Source organism: Lissotriton vulgaris, chromosome 2_1 (genome assembly GCF_964263255.1).
Source record: "Lissotriton vulgaris chromosome 2_1, aLisVul1.2, whole genome shotgun sequence".
In the NCBI taxonomy this organism is placed as follows: domain Eukaryota; kingdom Metazoa; phylum Chordata; class Amphibia; order Caudata; family Salamandridae; genus Lissotriton; species Lissotriton vulgaris.
The window spans coordinates 2,125,382,564-2,125,403,850 of record NC_141687.1 but is presented as its reverse complement, the minus strand read 5'-3'; the positions used below and the strand labels follow the sequence as shown (position 1 = coordinate 2,125,403,850).

At 43.1% G+C, this 21,287-nt stretch overlaps 1 protein-coding gene across 1 annotated transcript in view; it reads right to left on the bottom strand.

The window, feature by feature from the left end:
- Positions 1-21,287, bottom strand: part of THSD4 (thrombospondin type 1 domain containing 4) — a 2,294,989-nt gene that overhangs the window by 1,564,073 nt on the left and 709,629 nt on the right. Inside the window, exon 5 of the mRNA XM_086958405.1 lies at positions 10,144-10,570. Coding sequence (XP_086814531.1) covers positions 10,144-10,570 — 427 coding nt within the window. The remainder of the gene's footprint in view (positions 1-10,143; positions 10,571-21,287) is intronic.

Below are 21,287 nucleotides of genomic sequence, written 5' to 3'. Positions count from 1 at the left end.
GTTCGCTATAGTTGGCAGGGTATGCGCAGACTTGAGTCCCTTGCTCACTTTGCCACTGGATTCAAGCAAGCCTGGCTGAAGACGGCTGTAATGCCAGAAACCGGTCGTAGGAAGCTTGAATCCGGTCCAGGGAAGCCATGGCTTGGCAGTTCGGACTGGACTGTTCCCATGAGGCAAAGGGTCAGACTGATTTGCATATGGCCATGTATGAACTGGGGTGGGAGACTGGGCTAAAGAACGGTGATGGATTAAACCCAGATCTGTTGACTGGGTGTGAGTGTTTGATTGATTCAGATGCTCCGTCCATCACCACCCCTTTTGTACCGCTTTGTTCGCCATAAGTTGGCAGGGTATGCTCAGACGTGAGTCCCTTGCTCACTTTGCCACTGGATTCAAGCAAGCCTGGCTGAAGACGGCTGTAATGCCAGAAACTGGTCCTAGGAAGCTTGAATCCGGTCCAGGGAAGGCATGGCTTGGCAGTATCGCGCTGGACTGTTCCCATGGGGCACAGGTTCAGACTAATTTGCATATGGCCATGTATGAACAGGGGTGGCAGAGTGGGCTAAAGAACGTGATGGATTAAACCCAGATCTATTGACTGGGTGTGAGTGTTTGATTGATTCAGATGCTCTGTCAATCACCACCCCCTTTTGTACCGCTTTGTTCACCATAAGTTGGCAGGGTATACTCAGACATGAGTCCCTTGCTCACTTTGCCACTGGATTCAAGCAAGCCTGGCTGAAGACGGCTGTAATGCCAGAAACCGGTCCTAGGAAGCTTGAATCCAGTTTGGGCTGGACTGTTCCCATGAGGCACAGGGTCAGACTGATTTGCATTTGGCCATGTATGAACTGGGGTGGCAGAGTGGGATAAATAACTGTGATGGATTAAACCCAGATCTGTTGACTGGGTGTGAGTGTTTGATTGATTCATATGCTCCGTCCATCACCACCCCCTTTTGTACCACTTTGTTCGCCATAAGTTGGCAGGGTATGCTCAGACGTGGGTCCCTTGCTCACTTTGCCACTGGATTCAAGCAAACCTGGCTGAAGACGGCCTTAATGCCAGAAACCTTCCCTAGGAGGCTTGAATCCGGTCCAGGGAAGGCATGGCGTGGCAGTTCGGGCTGGACTCTTCCCATGAGCCACAGGGTCAGACTGATTTGCATATGGCCATGTATGAACTGGGGTGGCAGAGTGGGCTAAAGAACGGTGATGGATTACACCCAGATCTGTTGACTGGGTGTGAGTGTTTGATAGCTTTAGATGCTCCGTTCATCACCACCCCCTTTTGTACCGCTTTGTATGCCATAAGTTGGCAGGGTATGCTCAGACGTGAGTCTGTTGCTCTCTTTGCCACTGGATTCAAGTAAGCCTGGCTGAAGACGGCTGCAATGCCAGAAACTGGTCCTAGGAAGCTTGAATCCGGTCCAGGTAAGGCATGGCTTGGCAGTTCGGGCTGGACTGTTCCCATGAGGCACAGGGTCAGACTGATTTGCATATGACCATGTATGAACTGGGGTGGCAGAGTGGCCTAAAGAACGGTGATGGATTAAACCCAGATCTGTTGACTGAGTGTGAGTGCTTGATTGATTCAGATGCTCCGTCCATCACCACCCCCTTTTGTACCGCTTTGTTCGCCATAAGTTGGCAGGGTATGCTCAGACGTGAGTCCCTTGCTCACTTTGCCACTCCATTTAAGCAAGCCTGGCTGAAGACGGCTGTAATGCCAGAAACTGGTCCTAGGAAGCTTGAATCCGGTCCGGGGAAGGCATGGCTTGGCAGTTTGGGCTGGACTGTTCCCATGAGGCACAGGGTCAGACTGATTTACATATGGCCATGTATGAACTGAGGTGGCAGAGTGGGCTAAAGAACGGTGATGGATTAAACCCTGATCTGTTGACTGGGTGTGAGTGTTTGATTGATTCAGATACTCCGTCCATCACCACCCCCTTTTGTACCACTCTGTAGGAGAAAAGGCTGGCCATTTACGAGAGGAGGATGACTGATGAGCAGAGCCTGAGAGAGCTGGATATCAGAACTACACTAGTGGAGTCCAGAAGTAGTGGTGGCAGCTTACATGCAGAAGGGAAAGTCGCATCCCAAACGATTTGGTACCCATGCATGTTGTGAGGGATGACATACACTAGTAGTTCTCCACCTATGAGGTGGCTCTAAGAGTGCACAAGATTCCTGAAGAGTCCTGAAGGGGTTTGTGAAGGGTGTGGAGATACATGCCCAAGGTGAGGGACACACTCCTCTTATTGGAGGTAGGGGATCAAGCCCAGTACTCTCCCCTGAAAGCGATTTTCCTTATTAAGTCTGGGCTGACCCCTAGAAGGTGTGAACAGAAGTTCAGGGGCAGCCACAAAATGTCTTCACAAACACAGGTGGCTTTCTTGTCTATGCAAGCAAGGTACTCAAGGGCTGAGTGAAGGGCAGCAAGGTTGATGATTATTCTGGGCTTTGCAAACTAACTTTGAAGGAGCACATGCTAGATACTTGTTTTCCAGAGCTGCACCAATACCTAGTAGATAGCAAGCTGACGGATCCCAGGAAGCATACTGAGGAGGCGGACATCTGGGTCAGCATGAGAGTGCCAATGAAGACATCTGGGGGGATTCGTAAAAGGGTGGGCAGAGTTCCCACCAGAAGGAGGGAGGGAAAAAGAGAGAGTTCTCTCAAGGCCCCAAAGAAACTCAAAGGGGAAAGGGTCCTTTTTCAATCTGCTCACCAGAAGACAAGCTTTCCTGACAATAGTCAGCCAAAGAATCCCAAATGCAATGACTGTTTTAAGTGTGAGCGCTACAAGGGGATCCAAAGTCCCCAAAAAGAGGGGTGGCATACATAGTGCTTGTAAATGAGTTTGTCCCAGTAAGTGGGAGGGAGTTGAGTGATGTTACCCTAGTGTCAACAGGTGACAGTGAGGTGGTTCCTAAAATCCATCTACCCTCAAATACAGCAAAGTATAGACAGTGGGTTACCATCAATGACAAGGTGTTGAAGTTCTGTGGGACACAGGTGACAGCATGACTAAGGTAAGGAGTCAGCTGATGGCAATGCTGTCAGTAAAATGAGAGGCAAGTCAGGGATCATATGTACCCTACATTGTGGTCTAGATTATTATTAAACATGGAGCAAACGTTTTGTCTGTTTAATCAAATAAAAGAGTTTTGTTTTGTACAGCAGAAATGCTGAACCTACATATTTGAAGGTGCCCTCATATGTGAGAATGGAGAAAAAGGAGACTGTGAATAAAAATTTTGCCAATGATCACACAATTTGAGACCAGTTTATGGTTCAAGTATGTTAAAGTTAGGTCGAGTATATTATTCAACGTACTCAACCTGGACGTCTAATAAAAGTTTTAGGATTTTTCAAGGCCTGTCTGAGGTTTTTGGGTGTAAGTGGGATTTTCTTTTACATGCCTTCTCTTTGCTTGCAGAGAGGTACCACAAAAGGGTCTTAGCCCCTTTTAGCGTCTGTATGGACACCCTCTAAGAGGACCCCTCAGTTTTTTTTTAAAGGAAGGGTGGGAGCAAGCTTCCAGGAACACTCCCCAGGATGCAGTTAGCTACGTGCTGACCTCCGGAAGCCAAATGTCCAGATTATGGAAGCAAGCTTCTGACAACTTAGAGGCCAGCCAGGAAGAGGAGAGTTAACCTCTTCCTGACCTCTTAGCCTCCAAGGAGAAGGATGGCTCAGTGGAAGGTATGAATCTTTCTCCTCTTCTGACTTCAGATCAGACAAGGGGCTGCCACTAGTTGCTGGGGCAGTACTCCTCTCTGCTTGCTCTCACCCCTGGGACTACCCACATGTGCACCCATGATGTGGACACAGGAGACAGCCTCCCTGACAATAATAAAACTTACAGGCTGTCTGATAAAGAGAGGGCCAGCATCAAAAAATGAAGTTTCTAAGATGATGGAGTTGGGGGTGATTGAACCCTCCAGCAGCCCCTGGTCCCACGGGGCACCACACCAGAACTCTGGTTCTGTGTGGGTCACTTAGGGCTCAATTCAGTCATCAAAACTGATGCTCATCCCATCCCCGCAGCTGATGAGCTGGTTGATAGGTTAGGGCCTGCCCAGTACCTGAGCACCTTTGATCTGTCGTCAGGGTACTGGCATATTGCCCTTAATGAAGGAGCCAAGGAGGGCCGGAACACTCTCAGTTTAAAGTGATGCCATTTGGACTTAAGAATGTTCCTGCCACTTTCAAAGGGCTGGTGAACAAGGTTTTGGCTGGAATGGAGGCCTTCATTGCTCCTTACTTGGATGAGATTGCGGACTGCAGTAGCAGCTGGAAGGACGACATTTTTCACCTGCAGGAAGTGCTACGGGCTCTGCAACAGGCATGCCTGACTATCAAGTCCAGTCAGTGCCAGATAAGCCAGTGGTCTTTGCTGTACTTCGGGCACATGGTCAGCAGGAGTAAGGTGCATCCTCCTCAGGCCAACATAGAGATTATCATGGGCTGGGATCCTCCAAAACCTAAATTGAGTTGAGGGCACCATTGTTGTCCCCTTGACAGAGTTGGCATCGAAGAGACAGCCCAGAAATTTGATTTGGACAGAGGCATGCCAAAATAACTCCCTAAGGCAGGCCATGTGCACTAACTCTGTGTTCAAGGCTCCTGACTTTTCCAGGAAATGTATTGTTCAGACAGATGCTTCAGGTCATGGCATAGGGGCAGTACTTTCACAACTTAATGAAGAGGGCCAGACCAACCTGTAGTCTTAATTTCTAGGAGGGTACTGCACAGGGAGTGCTTTAGAAAGGGAAGCCTTTGCTGTGGTCTCCGCACGGATGTATGATGTTACAACGGACACATTTACATCGCGGTACATTACATCGCAGTTTTTACAATGCAAGTCATTACAACGACTTGCGTTGGAGGGCGCTGGACTTAGGAGTAGTATAATTTACTATTCCAACTCCAGTATACATACAGTAGGGAAGATGTTGGATAGTAAATTATACTATTCCTTGTCCTAGAGCGCCATCCAGTGCAAGTCATTGTAACGACTTGCGTTGTGAAAATCGCGATGTAATAGCGTCGATGTAATCCCCACGTTGTAAATGATATTTCCCTTTGCGCACTGAAGTATGACACCATACTTATTTGGGACTCACTTCCTGACTCAGACAGATCACACGCCCCTCCGGTGGCTAATGCAAATGAGGGGGGTCCATCTTCCTACAGGGAATGGACTTTAGGGTGGAACACAGATCTGGGGTAGACCACACCAATGCTGATGGTCTTTCAAGGCTCTTCTGCCTTAATGATGAGAACTCTCTAGAGGTTAGGTAGCTCTCCGCACATTCAGCTTGGGGGTACACGTGTTGGACCCAAGAGCGTTAGGATGGCCTTCCCCCAATGTTTGGCATGCTTACCTCCACTTTTTACTGCATTCTTGTTGTTGGCCTTAGGACTCTGAGCTCTTTACCACTATAATTTTTGTAAAAGTGCATGTGCTAATTCCCTAAACAAGGGTTCACTGACTTATCCACAATTGATATATTTAAATTCTTTGTAAGTTCCAAGTAGAGTGCACTACCTCTGCCTAGAGTCTGTAAATTAAATTTTACTCGTGGGCATCCTGCACTTATTGTGCCACCCACACAAGTAGCCATGTAAACATGTTTTAGGCATGCCACTGCAGAGCCTGTGTGTGCAGTTTACAGTGCCATGCAGATGTGACATTTAAAACCCCTTGACATCAACTCTAATGCAGGCCCCAGGTAGCCCATAGGGCAGGGTGTTGTTTAAGTGAAATATACATGCCTATGGTGGACTTTGTGCATTCTAGACAACCATACACAAAGGAAGGCTAGGTGTGACTGAGTGGCCATCTGCATTCTGATGGGTCATCCTGGGCAGGGTAGGAGGGAGGAGCTGACAATTATACCTGAATGTGAGTGTCCTGTCCCCACACAAAGGGTTTCGTATCCCTTGTAGTTAGTCTGGAGCCAGGGCTAGGAAGGGAGGACCTCTGGATACTTCAACACCCCTCTTTATAGTCACTTCAAAGGCACAACTGGCTATAAGTACTGGGTCTCACCCCACCCAATTAGACAATTCTGAACCTATAAAGGAACTCTACCGGGAAGAAGGACTACAGTGCTCCTATAAGGTCTGCCACTCAACCGGACTGCTGCTCTGGAGGAACTGCTTTTCTGCTGTACTGCCCTGCTGCATGCTATCCTATTTCCCTGCTGAGGAAGAACAGGGCTCTAGCTTGAACCCAGAGTTATCTCCCAGGGCATGCTGGATTGCCTCCTGTTTTGAGATATCAAAGTCTCACCACCTGCTTCTGGGCCTTGTCTATTGGCAGTGGAGCCAGGGGCTTGCTTAAGGGGAACCGACTCATCCTCCTGCTGTGTGAAGCAGAATTGACGCATTACTGATGTTGCAGGTACAGACGCAGTGCATCTCAGTCGGTACGAGCTCATTGCCTCAGAACCGACTCATCGGAACCGATGCATTGCCGCCACTGCATTGTGAGAAGATTGACACATCCTCTCGACTCCATGGAGATACCCAGCGCATCGACTTCGGAACCAACACATCTCTTCGTTGCTTCCAGCACATTCCCATCATTGTGTGGAGAAAATCGACGCATCACTTCGGCTATAGAGACTAACACAGATGCATCTCGCTATTGTGAGCAGGATCAAGGTACTCTGTTCAGTGTGCCTTTCTTGCCTCCTGTGTCCATTCCGAGCTCCATCGCAGTCGACTTGAACTCTTGACTCTGCCCTGCTCCATTACGACCAGATAATCCCCAATGAGGCATATTGTCTCTAAGCCCTATTCTTACTTTTATTCTTTCAAAATGCATATCTTGAATTCTACTTTTTGGATTTTTGCTGTTTTGGTCTTGTTCAATTTATAAAATTAAAATGTATTTTTCTAAACTGGTGGGGAGTTTTTTGTTGTGTTTTTACTGTGTGACTGTTTGCAGTGTTGCAGAGATGCTTTACTCATTTCCTCCTAAGTTAAGCCTGACTACTCTGTTCCAAGTTACCAGAGGTTGAGCATGGGTTAATTTAAAGTGTGAATCTGATTTACCCTGACTAGGATTTGTGGCTCCTGCTTCGACAGGGTGCATACCTCTGCAAACAGAAACCCAGTTTATCACAGTTCCATATAAAGGAGCTGCTCTCCCCCTAAAGCTAATACAAATCAGTTTAAGAATTACACGGCACTCAGCTTCCCTTACTAGTGCTTGCATGCAGGCAAACCACTCCAGATATACCAAAACACAACTTTGTCCTAAAATATAAAGCAGCGCTCTGGAAACGATGTGATTCTCTTTATTTTACAGATACACAGCTAAAGGAAAAAATCCATCAACACGTTGGTTACGGTCAGATTAGATGTTTCTCGTATTGTTTTTTGCCTGTGATAAAGAGAGCATTCCATCTGTATACAGGGAGGAGGGGACATTGCAAATAAATACAGTTGTGATCTGGGGGTCGGATTACAATTATTTTACATTCTGTAATGTAAGGTAATGCCCAAGAAAAGAAGGATACAACATTATGGAGGTATGAAGTCTATTTCATATTTTTAGAGTTTATTTTTTACTACAATGGGTAAATTATGAGTAAATAGTTTCTTTTACGGTTTGTGTGCGAAGGGGCAAGGTGATTAATCACAGTTTGTATTGTGAAATGTGTGCATCAGTATGAATTGTGTGTTATTGAAATGATTTTGATACAGCCACAATAAGGAAAGTGCTAGATAAAGTCCAACACTTTCCTAATACCAATTACATTTACTTTTTCAGCTATAACATTTAAAAACAAAAATATCATCAAGAGGAATTGACGTACAATTCATGGCAGTGACATGATACCATAAATATTTGTCAAGCCCTCCAGAGGACCAATGACTTCTAATTTTCATTACTAAATGTATGCCTTCCATTGGACTAATATCTATTGGTTCCAATATTATGTATTTCCGCCCACATTAGGCATTATCTATTTTTACTGCTGTTTAGTGATAACATTTTCTTGTATATATGCCATTTTACGATTTAGTTGGCTTGTTTTCATCACTTCTGATCTCAACATTAGGTTTCTTCTACAGGGCAGTGCAAACTGTCTAGTTGCAAAATACCGATGGTTGGCTTACCAAAATGTACATTTGACTTAAAACCCACCTATTGAATACTATTGGTTAGCGTTATTGTCACCCTTAATTCTTTGCTACTTATTGCATGGCATTCCATGACAATCTTGTCCCATCTTGTGTTTGTCCCTTCCCTGAAGCATATCCTCTTTACCATTCTCTTGATTGGCTTCTGTTCTGTAATTTTCGGCGTTGGGAAAACAGAGAGCATGGATGAAAGAAAATATAGTACCGACATATGATTGTGGCCTAAATAAAGAACTCATCCTGACCCATCGAAAAATATACTGCATTAATGGATAGTTCAACCTAAAGCCAACAGGATAGTGGTAACCTTCGTTTTTGCTACCTACGTAATGCATACATCAATATTGTGCAAACAATAGGCAAGAAGATTCTGAACATCCATTGAGAGGCAATTAGATGTACAACAGAAAGGAAGAAATACTGATAGCATCTTGACGAGGTGTACCTGCAGCTGCATCACAATGATATCTATATAGTGGCATAAATAGAAGATTTAAAAAGAAGCCACCACATATCCAGGATAGAGACATTATATGTCTCATATTACTCGAAGACAGTGCTACCTAAACACCTACGAGTAACCACTGTGAAGGAGTCCTGACGAAGGCCTAGCCGAAACGCGTTGTTTGTCAACAAGCTGCCAGTCTGTGCATAAAGTTTTACATGATTTATGGGTTTTAATATATACTTCTTTTGACTAAAGTTGAAAAAAGAGAAAAAAATGATGTGTGTAAAAATGAATTGAAATTAAGACAATCTCGCTACTTGAAACACAGATTCATGATAGCATATGAAATGTGCCAACTGTCAAAGGGAGAGAATACATGTGGTTCATAATTTAGTATTAAGATTGTAAATATGTTTATCTTTATATATGATTAAAAAAAATCTACAAAAATTATATAAGAATATTAATAAGAAAACAATAAACTGTTTATACTTATTCTGTATTAGTATTTGTGTTTTCACTGATTGTGTAATTAACGTAGTCTAGAGTGGACATGCCAGCCTAATATAAAACACACCATACCCTGTGTTTCTGCTTTTCCAAGCTGACTTATGTTCTAACAATGTTAGGAAACTACCTTTCTCTTTTTGGCCAAGCACTTCATGAGAGTGCATGTGTTTTCCAGTACTTCCTTCATGTGCTTTCCTTTCCCCACCCATGATCCATGTTGCTCTCTCTTGACTAGGTGCTGCTCCACCACCCTAGAAATCCTTGTTATGATCTCCCTCATGTGCGTTCCTCCCCTCACCAGCATTAATTTTTGTTTTAACTCCCCAGCAGCTTCCTCAACAAACTCGTCTGTTGCTGCCGCCCCATCCTTGCGGTCTTCTTGTGCATTCATTTATTGGGAAGGCCCAGTAGAACATTTCTGCCAGACCTTCTACTTTAAAAAATCAAATATTCTTCTGTACTCCCCCATGTGAAATGATGCATGTGTGTACATGTGTGATCACTAACAGCGGTGTATTTCACCCTTTTATTCTTTTTTCCCTTTTGACCATGCTGCATCCCATCAGCAAGAAAGGCATTGGCAAAGCCAATTGGTCCCAAAAGCAAAACCTTGCTGCTTTGGCAATGCCTTTAATGTCTTGATTGTTCTTACGTTTATACAGAACCCCAAACAGCTTCTTTTCATACAATACTTCTGTCAGGGTAATCTTCTGCTTACAGAATCCACCATAAGATTATCTCCCTGTGCATTCTGTTGCAACCCATCAAGCCTCAAAACAGCTTCCATCAACTATTATTTCTAGCCTTTCTCCTTTACTTGCTTTTGCTGAAATTGCAGCCTCTTACCCTAAACCACTGTCATTTCATTTCATGTCTTCTCCCAACTCTCATTGCTCAGTACCCCTCTCCTCTATCAAGAAGTACCCTGGAGTTAGTGTAGTTTATTTAAAGTAGAGATAAACAAGAGAAGCACTATTCCCATTGTTTACAATGTAACAATAATTGCAATAGACTTACATTCGTGTTGCAAAGCTTGTGTTGTCTGTAGGCTCCAACACATACGATTGCTGTAGACCCAAGTTGAGGAGGAGGTTTTTCCGGGACTAGCTGAGGGGATGCAGAATGGTGACGTGATGAGTCAGTGCCTTGAAATAATCCTTGTGATGCAGGAAATGCTTGTGAAGGGAATGAAGATGGCTGATAAACTGACGACCCGGAGGGAGGATTTCGGTGGTGAGAGTCACGATCACGATGAGTTGATGGATTCGAATGTGTCCTGTATGGGTTGCCAAGACTTGAGTGTCTGTGATATCCACGCCTTCCTGATTGGCGTTGTTTCCTTCTTTTTGGAGGCTCTTGCCCTGTGTCAGTTTGCAATGGCAATATATAGGGTAGTTTTCCATATCCATAGTTTCCTGGCTGAATGGAACTTCTTGTTCGGTTTCTAAAACAAAGAAAATAACACAATTATTCCACAAGTAAATACGAGATCTGAATTCACATTTAGCCACTCTAGTGATCACTGTCATCCATTTTTATAAAAGAAAAATATCAGTTAGTCTTTCTTGAAAAAACAGTACTGGGTAAGGCTGACATAATAGGGGCTGTTTGGTTGCTTCAGATGACTGATTTATGTTCTTGTAAGATACACATTACTGACATTTGGCAAAGAGACACTTCATTTACTTCTTTTTTTTATTTTATGAAAATAGGGTTTTAGTTGGGGAGGATATTAGTCCTTCTGAAGTAATAAGTGAGAATCTTGTTTGGTCGAATAATCAAGTTCAATAAATAAACAGGGTCCCTCTCCCTGGAAGCTATGACACAGAGCAGGCCTATTTAAGTTAGGGAAATGTGTTTAAGCGTTTAATAACGTAAAAGCACGTACTAGGAATATTACAACCAATATTAGCAAATAGAGAGGGCAAAAAGCGCAAAGAAGAAGTAAATTGCCAATCAGAAGTTTTCAAGACTGACAAGGATGTAGGGACGATTTCAGGTCAACCACGATGGAGCGGAGATTGGATCCATCGGCTGGGTCAGTTACCTTCTGACTTAGTATTTGAAATGAAGACAAAGTCCTCTAGCAGGGCAAGGCTGCAGGTTGTATCCAGCGAAGTTGCTAAACCATTGTAAAAGGACAAGCTGAAGCCATTGTTCTGGCTGGAAAATCTCAGAGCTGGTAAAATTCAAACTGCAGGCTACAGATTGAGCAAAAAACTATTGTTCAAATATGTAAAAACACATAAATCATGATCACATATAAAACTAAACACATTTTTTCCATTCATAGTGCAGGAGAACAATCAGCAAAACACAAAACGTCAAAATCTTATTTGAGTTCATGTTTTAACCTTTTTGTGATCGCTGTTTTGTACTAGCATCTAAAGTGCAGGTTCGAATAGATCAAAAACATATGTGTTCAAAACAAAGGAATGTTCACATTAGAGTTGAGATAAAAAAGGGATACTGGCCATGTATCTATTAGGTAGGTCATAAAATGCATTGTGACCGGCAAAGTCTTTGGTCCATAGTGCAATGGTAAAGCTAGCTCAATCCATCAGCATCATTTTAGCATATGCAGACCAAACTCAAGTACTGTAGACTACAATTGAAATCCTTGCCGTGGTACTGCCAGGTATGGAAGACGTAGATATATAAAAGAGAGAATTGTAATCAAAGCATCCGTATTTCCTATCATACAATCAGTCAAACCCTGCCATGATCCTTCAGAGAGCTGGACACTAGCTGGAACAGACAAGAGGTACAACAGTATTTAACACACTTTTCTTCTAAAACCAAGAGGATTCCCCATGGAGAGTGGGCTGTCAGGGTTAGCAAAACCTGATTGCTATATAAAAACCTATTTTTGGTTCTGCTATCTAAACAATAATGAGTAACCACCAGAGTGTTAAATTAGTACATGGACCTCACTTAAGTAGTATTGACTTCTTTAGAAACAGTCCGTTGCTAATGATTTTTATTTAGAATGACAAGGATTTCCACTTTATAATCCACATCTTTCCTAAAAATGTGTATTCTGAGAACTACTACATGGCTCAATGTAACCATCTGGATGCATACTGGTTTAATCCAGGTTAGCCTTGGTCGTGAATAGGCCGGGCAGACAAACAGGACATGAGCAGGGGTCTGATTGTGAGTGTAGCAGGCGGGGCATAGCGAGGACTGCAGAATTGAAGTTTCCCATTTAGCTGTGAACTCATTGAGGGGCAAGGAATCTTGTCTAAATAGGATATATACTAGGATGTATACTTTTCTATCGACTGGATCTCCAGTATTGACGTCTTAGCATTGTTCTGTGTTGTCCATAGCCAATATCATTCTTTAATTCTCTCTTTGGTCGGGAGACGCTCATTAGGGATGGTGTCCCACAGCTCCTGCAGACCCAAACATCTTAGAAGTTTTTTAATATTGTTAAGACAGTCTATGTTATGAAATCTATCCTGCTTGACTATTTCTTGCAGTGCTCTGACATAGGCAGCTAGTTCCGGTGAAGCTTTCAACTCCTCCAGAACAGGTCTATTACTTGCTATATCTGAGATCAGTTTCCTCCCCATGTCAGGTTTCAGAGGATATATAGATATGCTAGAGAGGAGGGAGGCTAAAGAGCTTGAAAAATTCAACAGGAGGAGGGAGCACACCGCCTGGCATACCAGCACGCAATTAGCCCAGATGCATTGTGGTAAATGCAGTGCATGGCAACACTCACTTCAGTTGAAAGTCTTTAGTGTTCACCCTTGTTGGTGCAGCCAGTGCTGAGTATCTCACTGTTTTCAGCATCGGGCAACACATTCCTATGGGTCCCAAAGTCTTGCCAGGTCTCTGTGCCATTCACTGGGTGCAGGTTCATCAGCCAGCACTACGCAGCTCATCAGCTCAATGGAAAGTTTTCAAACAAAAAGAGGGTGGGAGGACACTGCCTCACATCCCAGCACTGGCTGCACCAACAAGGGAGACTGAAGTACGTGTTATCATGCACTCTGTTTATCCTAATGCGAACTGAGTGCTGGGTTGTTTTCTTTTTTAACTTATAAATTCGTTTTCAGATCTAGCCATGTCAGCTAAGTTGAATAAATGTCCTTTGTCGGTCAGCACAGTCTTCCAGTAAAAGGTCTTGAACCGAAAAACCTGTCCTATGGTACAATTTTTTTTCCTGAAACCAGCTTGAAGCGAGAATAGTATATTTTTGTCTTTAATCCACACATGTATTTTTCCTAGCATTGCACTGCAGAAAACCCGCTGGATTATGTCAATTAGACTTATAGGTCTATCATTTATAGGCATGTATCAATAGCCCTTATTAAAATAAACTAGTAGGACCTCAAATACTTCCCAGGAGCTAGGAATAGCTGCATCCCTTGCAATTGCATTTGTCAGCGCTAAGATGCATTTAGACCACTTGTCTTTGGCATGAATGAAGAAGTCACCCGGTATCATCGTGTCCAGGTGCTTTCCCACATGCAGTTACTAAAGGACAAGGGAACCCTCTAGGTAAGAAAGGACCTGGGGTATCAATTAAGCAAAAGATAATGGTCCTTGACAAGGAAAATAACAACTTCAATAATTATAGGCCACAATATGCACTATAATGAACAAGCAGTCCAGCCGAACTTTAGAGTTTATTCGATATTAAATATGTTAAATTAAACAGAACAACAATAAAACAGTGGGACACAGTCCTGTATCCACAGTGCTACACATACAATAGACAGTACACTTAACTAGGGTATTTCAGGCATATAAAGGAACAGGAGAAAAAAGGCAATTTTACAAAGTATTTGCTTCACATATGTGGGAAACACATGATTTTTTTGGCACATAATAGTGAACTAGTGTTTAAACCACATATTATGTCGACGGCGTTTCGATCCAGTTAATAATAATGGATCATCATAAGGACATTCATTGTTTGCCTGAATTTAAAAGCATGGGCGCGAGGCCTCGCAGAGTCAAGGGTAAGCCGGCTTTGGGTCAGCCAAATTGAATCATCAGCCCGACCCCTCCCAGGCTCCAGAATTGGAAGCCGGCTTACCCTTGACTTCGCGAGGCCTCGCGCCCATGCTTTTAAATTCAGGCAAACAATGAATGTAAAATTAGGATGGTCTTGAGAGAATCAAGTATTAGCTAGTGGTGTACTCAGTGATCTGTTCTCTTCCCAATGACTTTAAATCTAGACATGAAGTTGATTGTGGCACTCCTGGATAACCCTGGGATCAAGATTTACCAACATAATGATATAAGATGTGTTGAGGCATCAGCAAGGCATAACAAACAAGCACCCTACCCGCACAAACTATTTTCCACACGGAGACTTTAGATCACCAGACTGAAAACAAAAGGAGCACACTGGATCAAATGAAAATACAGGGCTGCATAAGCTAAGCATATAGAATCTCGAATAACATTACAACATGGATAATACTCCATCGATCAAACAGGAGTCTACAGGTCAAAGATGCTTTTCCGTTCAAGCTGCCCTGGAATGGAATGTTTTTCTCATCTATCTCAGAAGCACCTCTCCTTAGCTTTCAATTTATAAAAAAAATAAAACCCCCTCTGCTTGGAGTTAAATTTGCCCTGAAGGGTCTATGAACAGAACCTAGATTACTTAGTCTGTTCATAATTATAGCCATTTGTTTGTTAATTATTGTGGGTTCATTTCAGCAGTCATTTTATGAGTGACAACTATGGATAGAGACTTAACTGGCAGCTGTAAATTCACGATTTTCTTTTTTTTACACAAAGTAATAAAGGTTGCTTGTTTAGAGATGTTTCACTTAATTCGAAAAGCCTTGTCAATTACTAATATTGCCTTAAACCATATTAAGGAACTCATTGGTTTGACCTCTGCAGGCTGATTGAGTGGATGGTTAAGGCCGAAGAGTGGACCAGCACTCACTCTTTTGATCTTCATGTTACACACAATCATCCACAATGACTAAATTAGTCCACTGAAATATTTCATCAGTAGACACCCAACTGTTTAAACAAGACAGGTACCAGAAGGACATGGGAGAATGGTAGCACTAACTTTACTGTCGCATGGTTCACCACCACCTAGGTACTTATTACAAGCTCTGAGTGAAAATCCATGTGATTGCAAGACAACCAAAGTACAGCACACAAAGTATCAAAACTGTGAGATGCAGTAAGTAACAGGTGCTGTATGACCGCCACATTACCCTTTTACCGATGTAGTAAGGAATTTCTGTGTTTAGAGCGCCAGCATTGCAAATATACCTCATGATTAAGAGCAAAGTTGCACTGGGCCCAGGCGGTGAGCTCCGCCCTGTTTGCAGAGTTGTCAGTGCTGAGTGGAGTACCCAAAAACTCTGCGAGGAAAATCCAACGCTAGACCATCTTCCAGCGAGATTTTTGAACGCGACAGTCGCGATCACTCACACTGAGAACCTTTCCGTTCGTATTGAGGCCACTCGAACAGCACATCTACTCGAGCAGCAGAAAGAAACAGCGTCCTCTTGTGCTGTGCATGGTGTCGTTCGTGCTGATTTTGCAGCGTGGGACAAAACATCTGGCGCAAAAAATCTGCATGAATGGTGTGACCTAACGCACTGCACCGCTAGCAGAACTCCACGTAGTACGCAGGACTCCGCAACCTCCGCCCATGTCTACTGTACACAGAAAGTTCATTTTATAAAGTGCTTACTAAATGAAGTTTTTTGTTTTTTTAAACACGGTTGATGCAATGAACATCCACTACAATCCCAGCGTGATCTGGATGATTTTCCAGACATACACAGCTGTGACATTTGAGACTGGAACAGAACTCCAATCACACTAACAACCAAACCAGTTTGTGTGCAATAAATACAAATACCTCAGTCATCTCCCCACAGGTACAGAGCTCACAAAAGAGTTCATGTCTCAAAATGAAAAAGAACTGAATGGAACTATGGGTCTCAAAGGCTGCTTTTCAGCATTGGTTTTGCTTCCGCTACCTCGCGAAGAATACCTCGCCAGCTCTCGGAGCCTTAGTTTACACTTTTGTACCGAAGATTGCTAGATAAGCCTTGCTCAGGCATGTGTTTGATCATTTCCTACATATTTTAACCTCCAAGGCTGCCAGTTTTATGTGCCCTCCAGCATCTGATTGCATTGATTTAAGAAGCCTGGCGGATGCCTGAGTGCGAAGGGCCTGAGAAGGGGAGTCATAAAAATCACAACTACCCATGAAATGTTGGCAGGGTGCCATTTTCTTTTTTCCAATGAAAACTCAGTGCAAGGTAACCAGGAACACGTCCATTCGCCAAAACACGTTCCTGGCAATAAATGTGCATTTAATACAAAGCGCATCCAAACGTGTGACTGCAGAGTATGGAACTCATAAAACTTGCATGAGCCCTGCACAAGCACACAAATAAATACTGTTTGGGGAGACTAATTTCACGTAAACGAGTGTGGTTTTGAACGGCTCTGATATGCCAAACAATTAGGATTAATTTACCATTTGGTCTCAGGAGCGAAATATGTGTTTTCCTCTAAGCAGCTCTGAATTGCTGCCAGAGGATTGTAGAATCGAGAACTGTGAAAGTATAACTTTGAACATCAAATACTTAGCATTTTTTGAGAGATCTGAACGCCGCTGCCACAGAAGAGCAAATGTCAACAGTTTTGCAATGTTGCTTACAGCCTATCTGTTACTGCGTTGTATGCAGATTATCGGCTTTGCAAAATGCATGCATTCAGCTTATCTCTACTAATGCTTATTTCTTCATTTTCCACAAAGTACCGCTGCATCCGTGCTTAATTTGGGCCGGTGGTTTCCAGTGCTCAGCACCCACACTTAATCATCAACACCAGCGCTTTTCATGAGCTCTAGTTAAGACCCCATTCATTTACCTGGAAATTAAGTGATTTGCCCAGGATCAGAGGATATTGAGCAAACTCTGAGACTCATACCTTCCCCAGCTTGGGCATCTGCAGCTCTGGCCGTTAGGCCAAATCTTCTCAATACTTTCATGGTTAGCAGTTGGTTCTGTTTGAGGTGGAGCTATAGGAGAAATGGGCTGGTGCAAGCTGCCTCCTGACAAGACCCCAGCACTTTTTTTTTTTACAAATTAACCACTGACAAACATTCTATGACATCACACACACAGGCTGAGCAGCAGGTATCATGGCAACTAGGGAGAGGATGCATTATACGTAATTCAGTATATAACATTTAGCTCCACCTAAATTTTGACAGGCTTTAATTCATATTTTGATTGGGAGGAAGATGCCTGCTCCCTCTGAAAAAGTGTGCTTGTTATATACTTTTTGCCTTGTGTAGGAGGCTTGCATTTAAAACAGTGGGACTCTGTTGGTTAATGTGACAGCTAAGACTGAGGCTAATCTGTTTATTATGTCAGCACAACAAAGACAATAAATCTGACTTATATTTTGTTAAAAATATATGTTAAAATCAATAGTTCTTTGAGACTGTAACGTTACTGTGTTTAAGCTGGTAGACAGGTATTTTGACACATTGAATAGTAAGCAGGTGTTTTGGTGTTGGTTACTCAGTGGCAAACTTTTGAGGTAGAGGATTTGCACATTGAGACTTCTTCTTATGCCATTTTAAGAAGGGTCATATATTGTTTTACCCACTGTAATTTTGGGCATACTATAGAACTAAGAGAAACGCTTTTGCCTCAATTTAAATGTTGATTACCTTATCCACACATTTTGACTGGGGAGAAGTTGTGTTCTTGCTTTGAAAAAGAGTGCTTGTATTGCACGTTTTGCCTAGTGGCAAATTCTATGTTCAATACAGCAGGACTCCAAAGATTTGTTGACAAGCCATTGATCAAGTCTTTTTGCCTGATCTTTCTATTATGAAAATGTATTACAAACGCTTTAGGCTTGACTTATTTATTATGAAAATCATAAGTTAAAGCCAGTAGGCCTTTAAGCATGGACTGGTATACACTGTAAATTCTGTGGGCAGGTATTCGTCAAATGGATCATCACAGATTACTTTAGAAGACAAGGTATATGGTGTTGGTTTCAAATCCCACAAACGTCTGAGAGTAGAAGCTTTGCACTTTGAGAATGCTTATTAGGCACTCTTGGGAGGAGTTGTATACTGTTTTACCAGCTCTTAATTTTGGACTTATTTCTAATTTTATGACTGTGTACTTAATAGTTACCTGGTAGTAAAGCTTATGATCATTATAGTAAGCCTGAGATGGTTATGATGATGACCCAGTGATAAAGGGTAAAAGGCGGATTAGTTAATCATGAAAAGTTGTGTCAGACTTCATAAGTCTATGCTGGTAATGAGGAAAATTACAACAAAGGTAATAGGTCTGACTTATTTGTTGTGAACACCATATGCCTTTAAGAGTAAATTGATAATACACGGTATTAATGCCCATAGCCAAGCATTTTGTTACATAGAATGTCACAGGTTACTGTAGAAAGCACTGATTTTGATTTTGATTACTTTCTAAAACAAGGGGGTGGAAATGTGCATTATGATGCTCCTTTTTAAAGCATCTTATGACGGCCTGCTAGGGGTCGTTGTCTGCAAGTCCCTTTTAATACAAAGTAAATAAAACCAACTTACATGTAAATACAAAAAGGGACTTTGGGTTAGCCCTCTTCCGTCTATTCAGCTATCATTTTTGGTCTGTTTCTCCCTGTTAGGATGAGAGAGCCTCCTACATGGTAACAGAAATTATTCTTAGTCAGCAGTTGCCCAGCTGTATGTAGATCTGGAACCCTGGTTCCGACACGCACAGTGCATTCATGCATGCCCTGACCTAAGCCTGCCTTGATGGACTGTGGTCTACCATTGACCAGGAGAGGTTCTAAAAGTGATTTTCTCAGATTGTGTTGGGCTACTGCCATCACCCAGAGTTGCAGAATATGAGTGTGGTCGACAGTAGATTGGCCCGGCTACATCCTGTGTCATAGGTGTGGATCCACTTAATTAAAGTTCCACTACTGTGTTTGCAACTGTATTGGCCTACGTGAGAGGAATGTAGCACTGTGACACATGCTCATGTCCGTTTGCGCTTAAGACTGCATGTATGAGTGTCTGTGAAAGTACATACCATGGAGGCCCATGGGTTCCATTTTTGATATTCCTGAAGATCAGGGAAGAACTGTCCTGGGAGGAAAGCAGTGCATGCCATGCACACATCAAACGCATATTTTGATTTTAGGATCGGTGCTAGGCAGAGAGGCCAGAGTGCAGTGTTTGTGGTTAATGGTGGGATTGCTCGCAAACACACTACAGGAAAGTCTCTATAATTTTCTACAGGGATGGTTCATAGTATTTCCCTAACACTCCCAACCATAAAAGAAGGGGAGGCTTAATCTTTTTAATCTTTGAGAGTGAAACCCATTTCTGCATCTATGTCCTGGGTTGTCGGCCAGTCAGCTCTGGAGCCACACCTTTTGTTGCGGATAGGCCCCTGGACAAAGAACAGAACCGATGAATAGGCACATCAAAGAGCCCAACACTCACAACACAAATTTCATAGGGCCAGGCATTAAACCACATTTTTGTCTGGAGAAACTGTATAAAAGTGGAAGCTGAAAAACTACTAGCTGTTTTGAGCTGTGACAAGGCCACCATGACTTGAGATACTACAAGCGGGACAAGAAATTGGAGGATTCTGCTCTTCCAGCTGGGCAGGGCGATACTGCCCGGCATGCCAAGAGCACTTGCCTGAGCATGGAGCACAGGCCGGCCTCCCAAAACCAGTGTACCCCGTGAGAATGAGGAGAGTCTAAACAATGTGAGGCTCAGTGGAAATTTGGAGATGAGGATCCTGGTGAGAAGGTTTTGAGCCTGATGGACCATCGGGAACAGCTATGGCAGCAGAATACCACAGTTTACTGAGGGTAATTTGCTTTTGCGTTGTGGCCCATTGCCCACATTGTTGCTCATTAGCTCCGATTGAGGGCCACCACTCAAGTGCTTTGTCAGCACTGTTGTCAAAGGAACGAAGTAACTTTGTGGAGGACGCTCTTTCTTCCAGGAGAGAGGGCCTGCTTGACTCCAGGGCCACGGTCTGCGACTCTGAGTGTGCACCACCAAACCCAAGGCACCCAGGAGCAGCTTTACCAGCCGTCAACTGCCTGACATGCCTGTAAAGGAGGATTCTGCAATATTGGGAGGCTACTGCCTCCCTGCTAGAACACCGATCCCTGCAGAAGAGGGCCGACGCCAGGCCACAGCAAATCCCTCCCAGCACTGAGATCACCATAACATATGTGTTGAAGCCTAGAAGAGACTTTTAAACCTTTGCTAACACCTAGGTAAGATATATCAACCACGGGCTCACGAAGACTTAAAATCTAAGGCGCGATGTGACACATGTGACACATGTGTAAGAGAAATGCAGGCACTTGCTAAGAACATCATGAACAGAATCCTAGTGCAGAGGATTTTGCAGCTGTGGAAGTGGTAGCTGTATGCCCTGTAACACCAACAACAACAGCAACAACAACAACCTTGTGTTTGCTCTGTTACACCAACAACATTTGTGTTACAATGAGGGGGCGACTAATTTGTTTCTACTGTAAGTGAACATCTCAAGACCCATGTTGCCAAGAGATTCTTTCAGGATAATGGGTAAAACTTAAATGCTGTCACTTATCTGCATGGGGATACAGAGAGGTTTCATGAACATTCATACATTTATTATGAAAAGAGACCATTTTAGGGAGGTGGGTGCTATATAAATGCTGTCACTCACTCATCTGTATGAGGCTCTGGTAGAGTTTTCATGACTATTGTAGAATAGGAGTCAATATATTTACCTCATATGTTCCAAGTTATTGATTTTGCTTGGATGGCTTTCCAACACCTTTTTGTAAGAAAGTGGATCATTAACTGGGGTGGATGACAGTCCACCCTAAGAACTAAGGCCACACAACTGTGAAAGAAAATGCGATTTCAATAATTTATAGCTGGGCTCAACTCCCTGGTAGCTATGACACAGAGCAACGAGCTTAACTTAGGAAAATGTGAAAAGTATTTAGCAGTAACAAACCAGTTAAAAAGGTAAAACATTAAAATAAAGTTGAAAAAAAAGGTAAAACATAACCACTTTGGAGACACTAAATGATCAAAAATAAGGGGAACAAGATATATACATTGGTAAATATTTATGGCAAAAAATTGC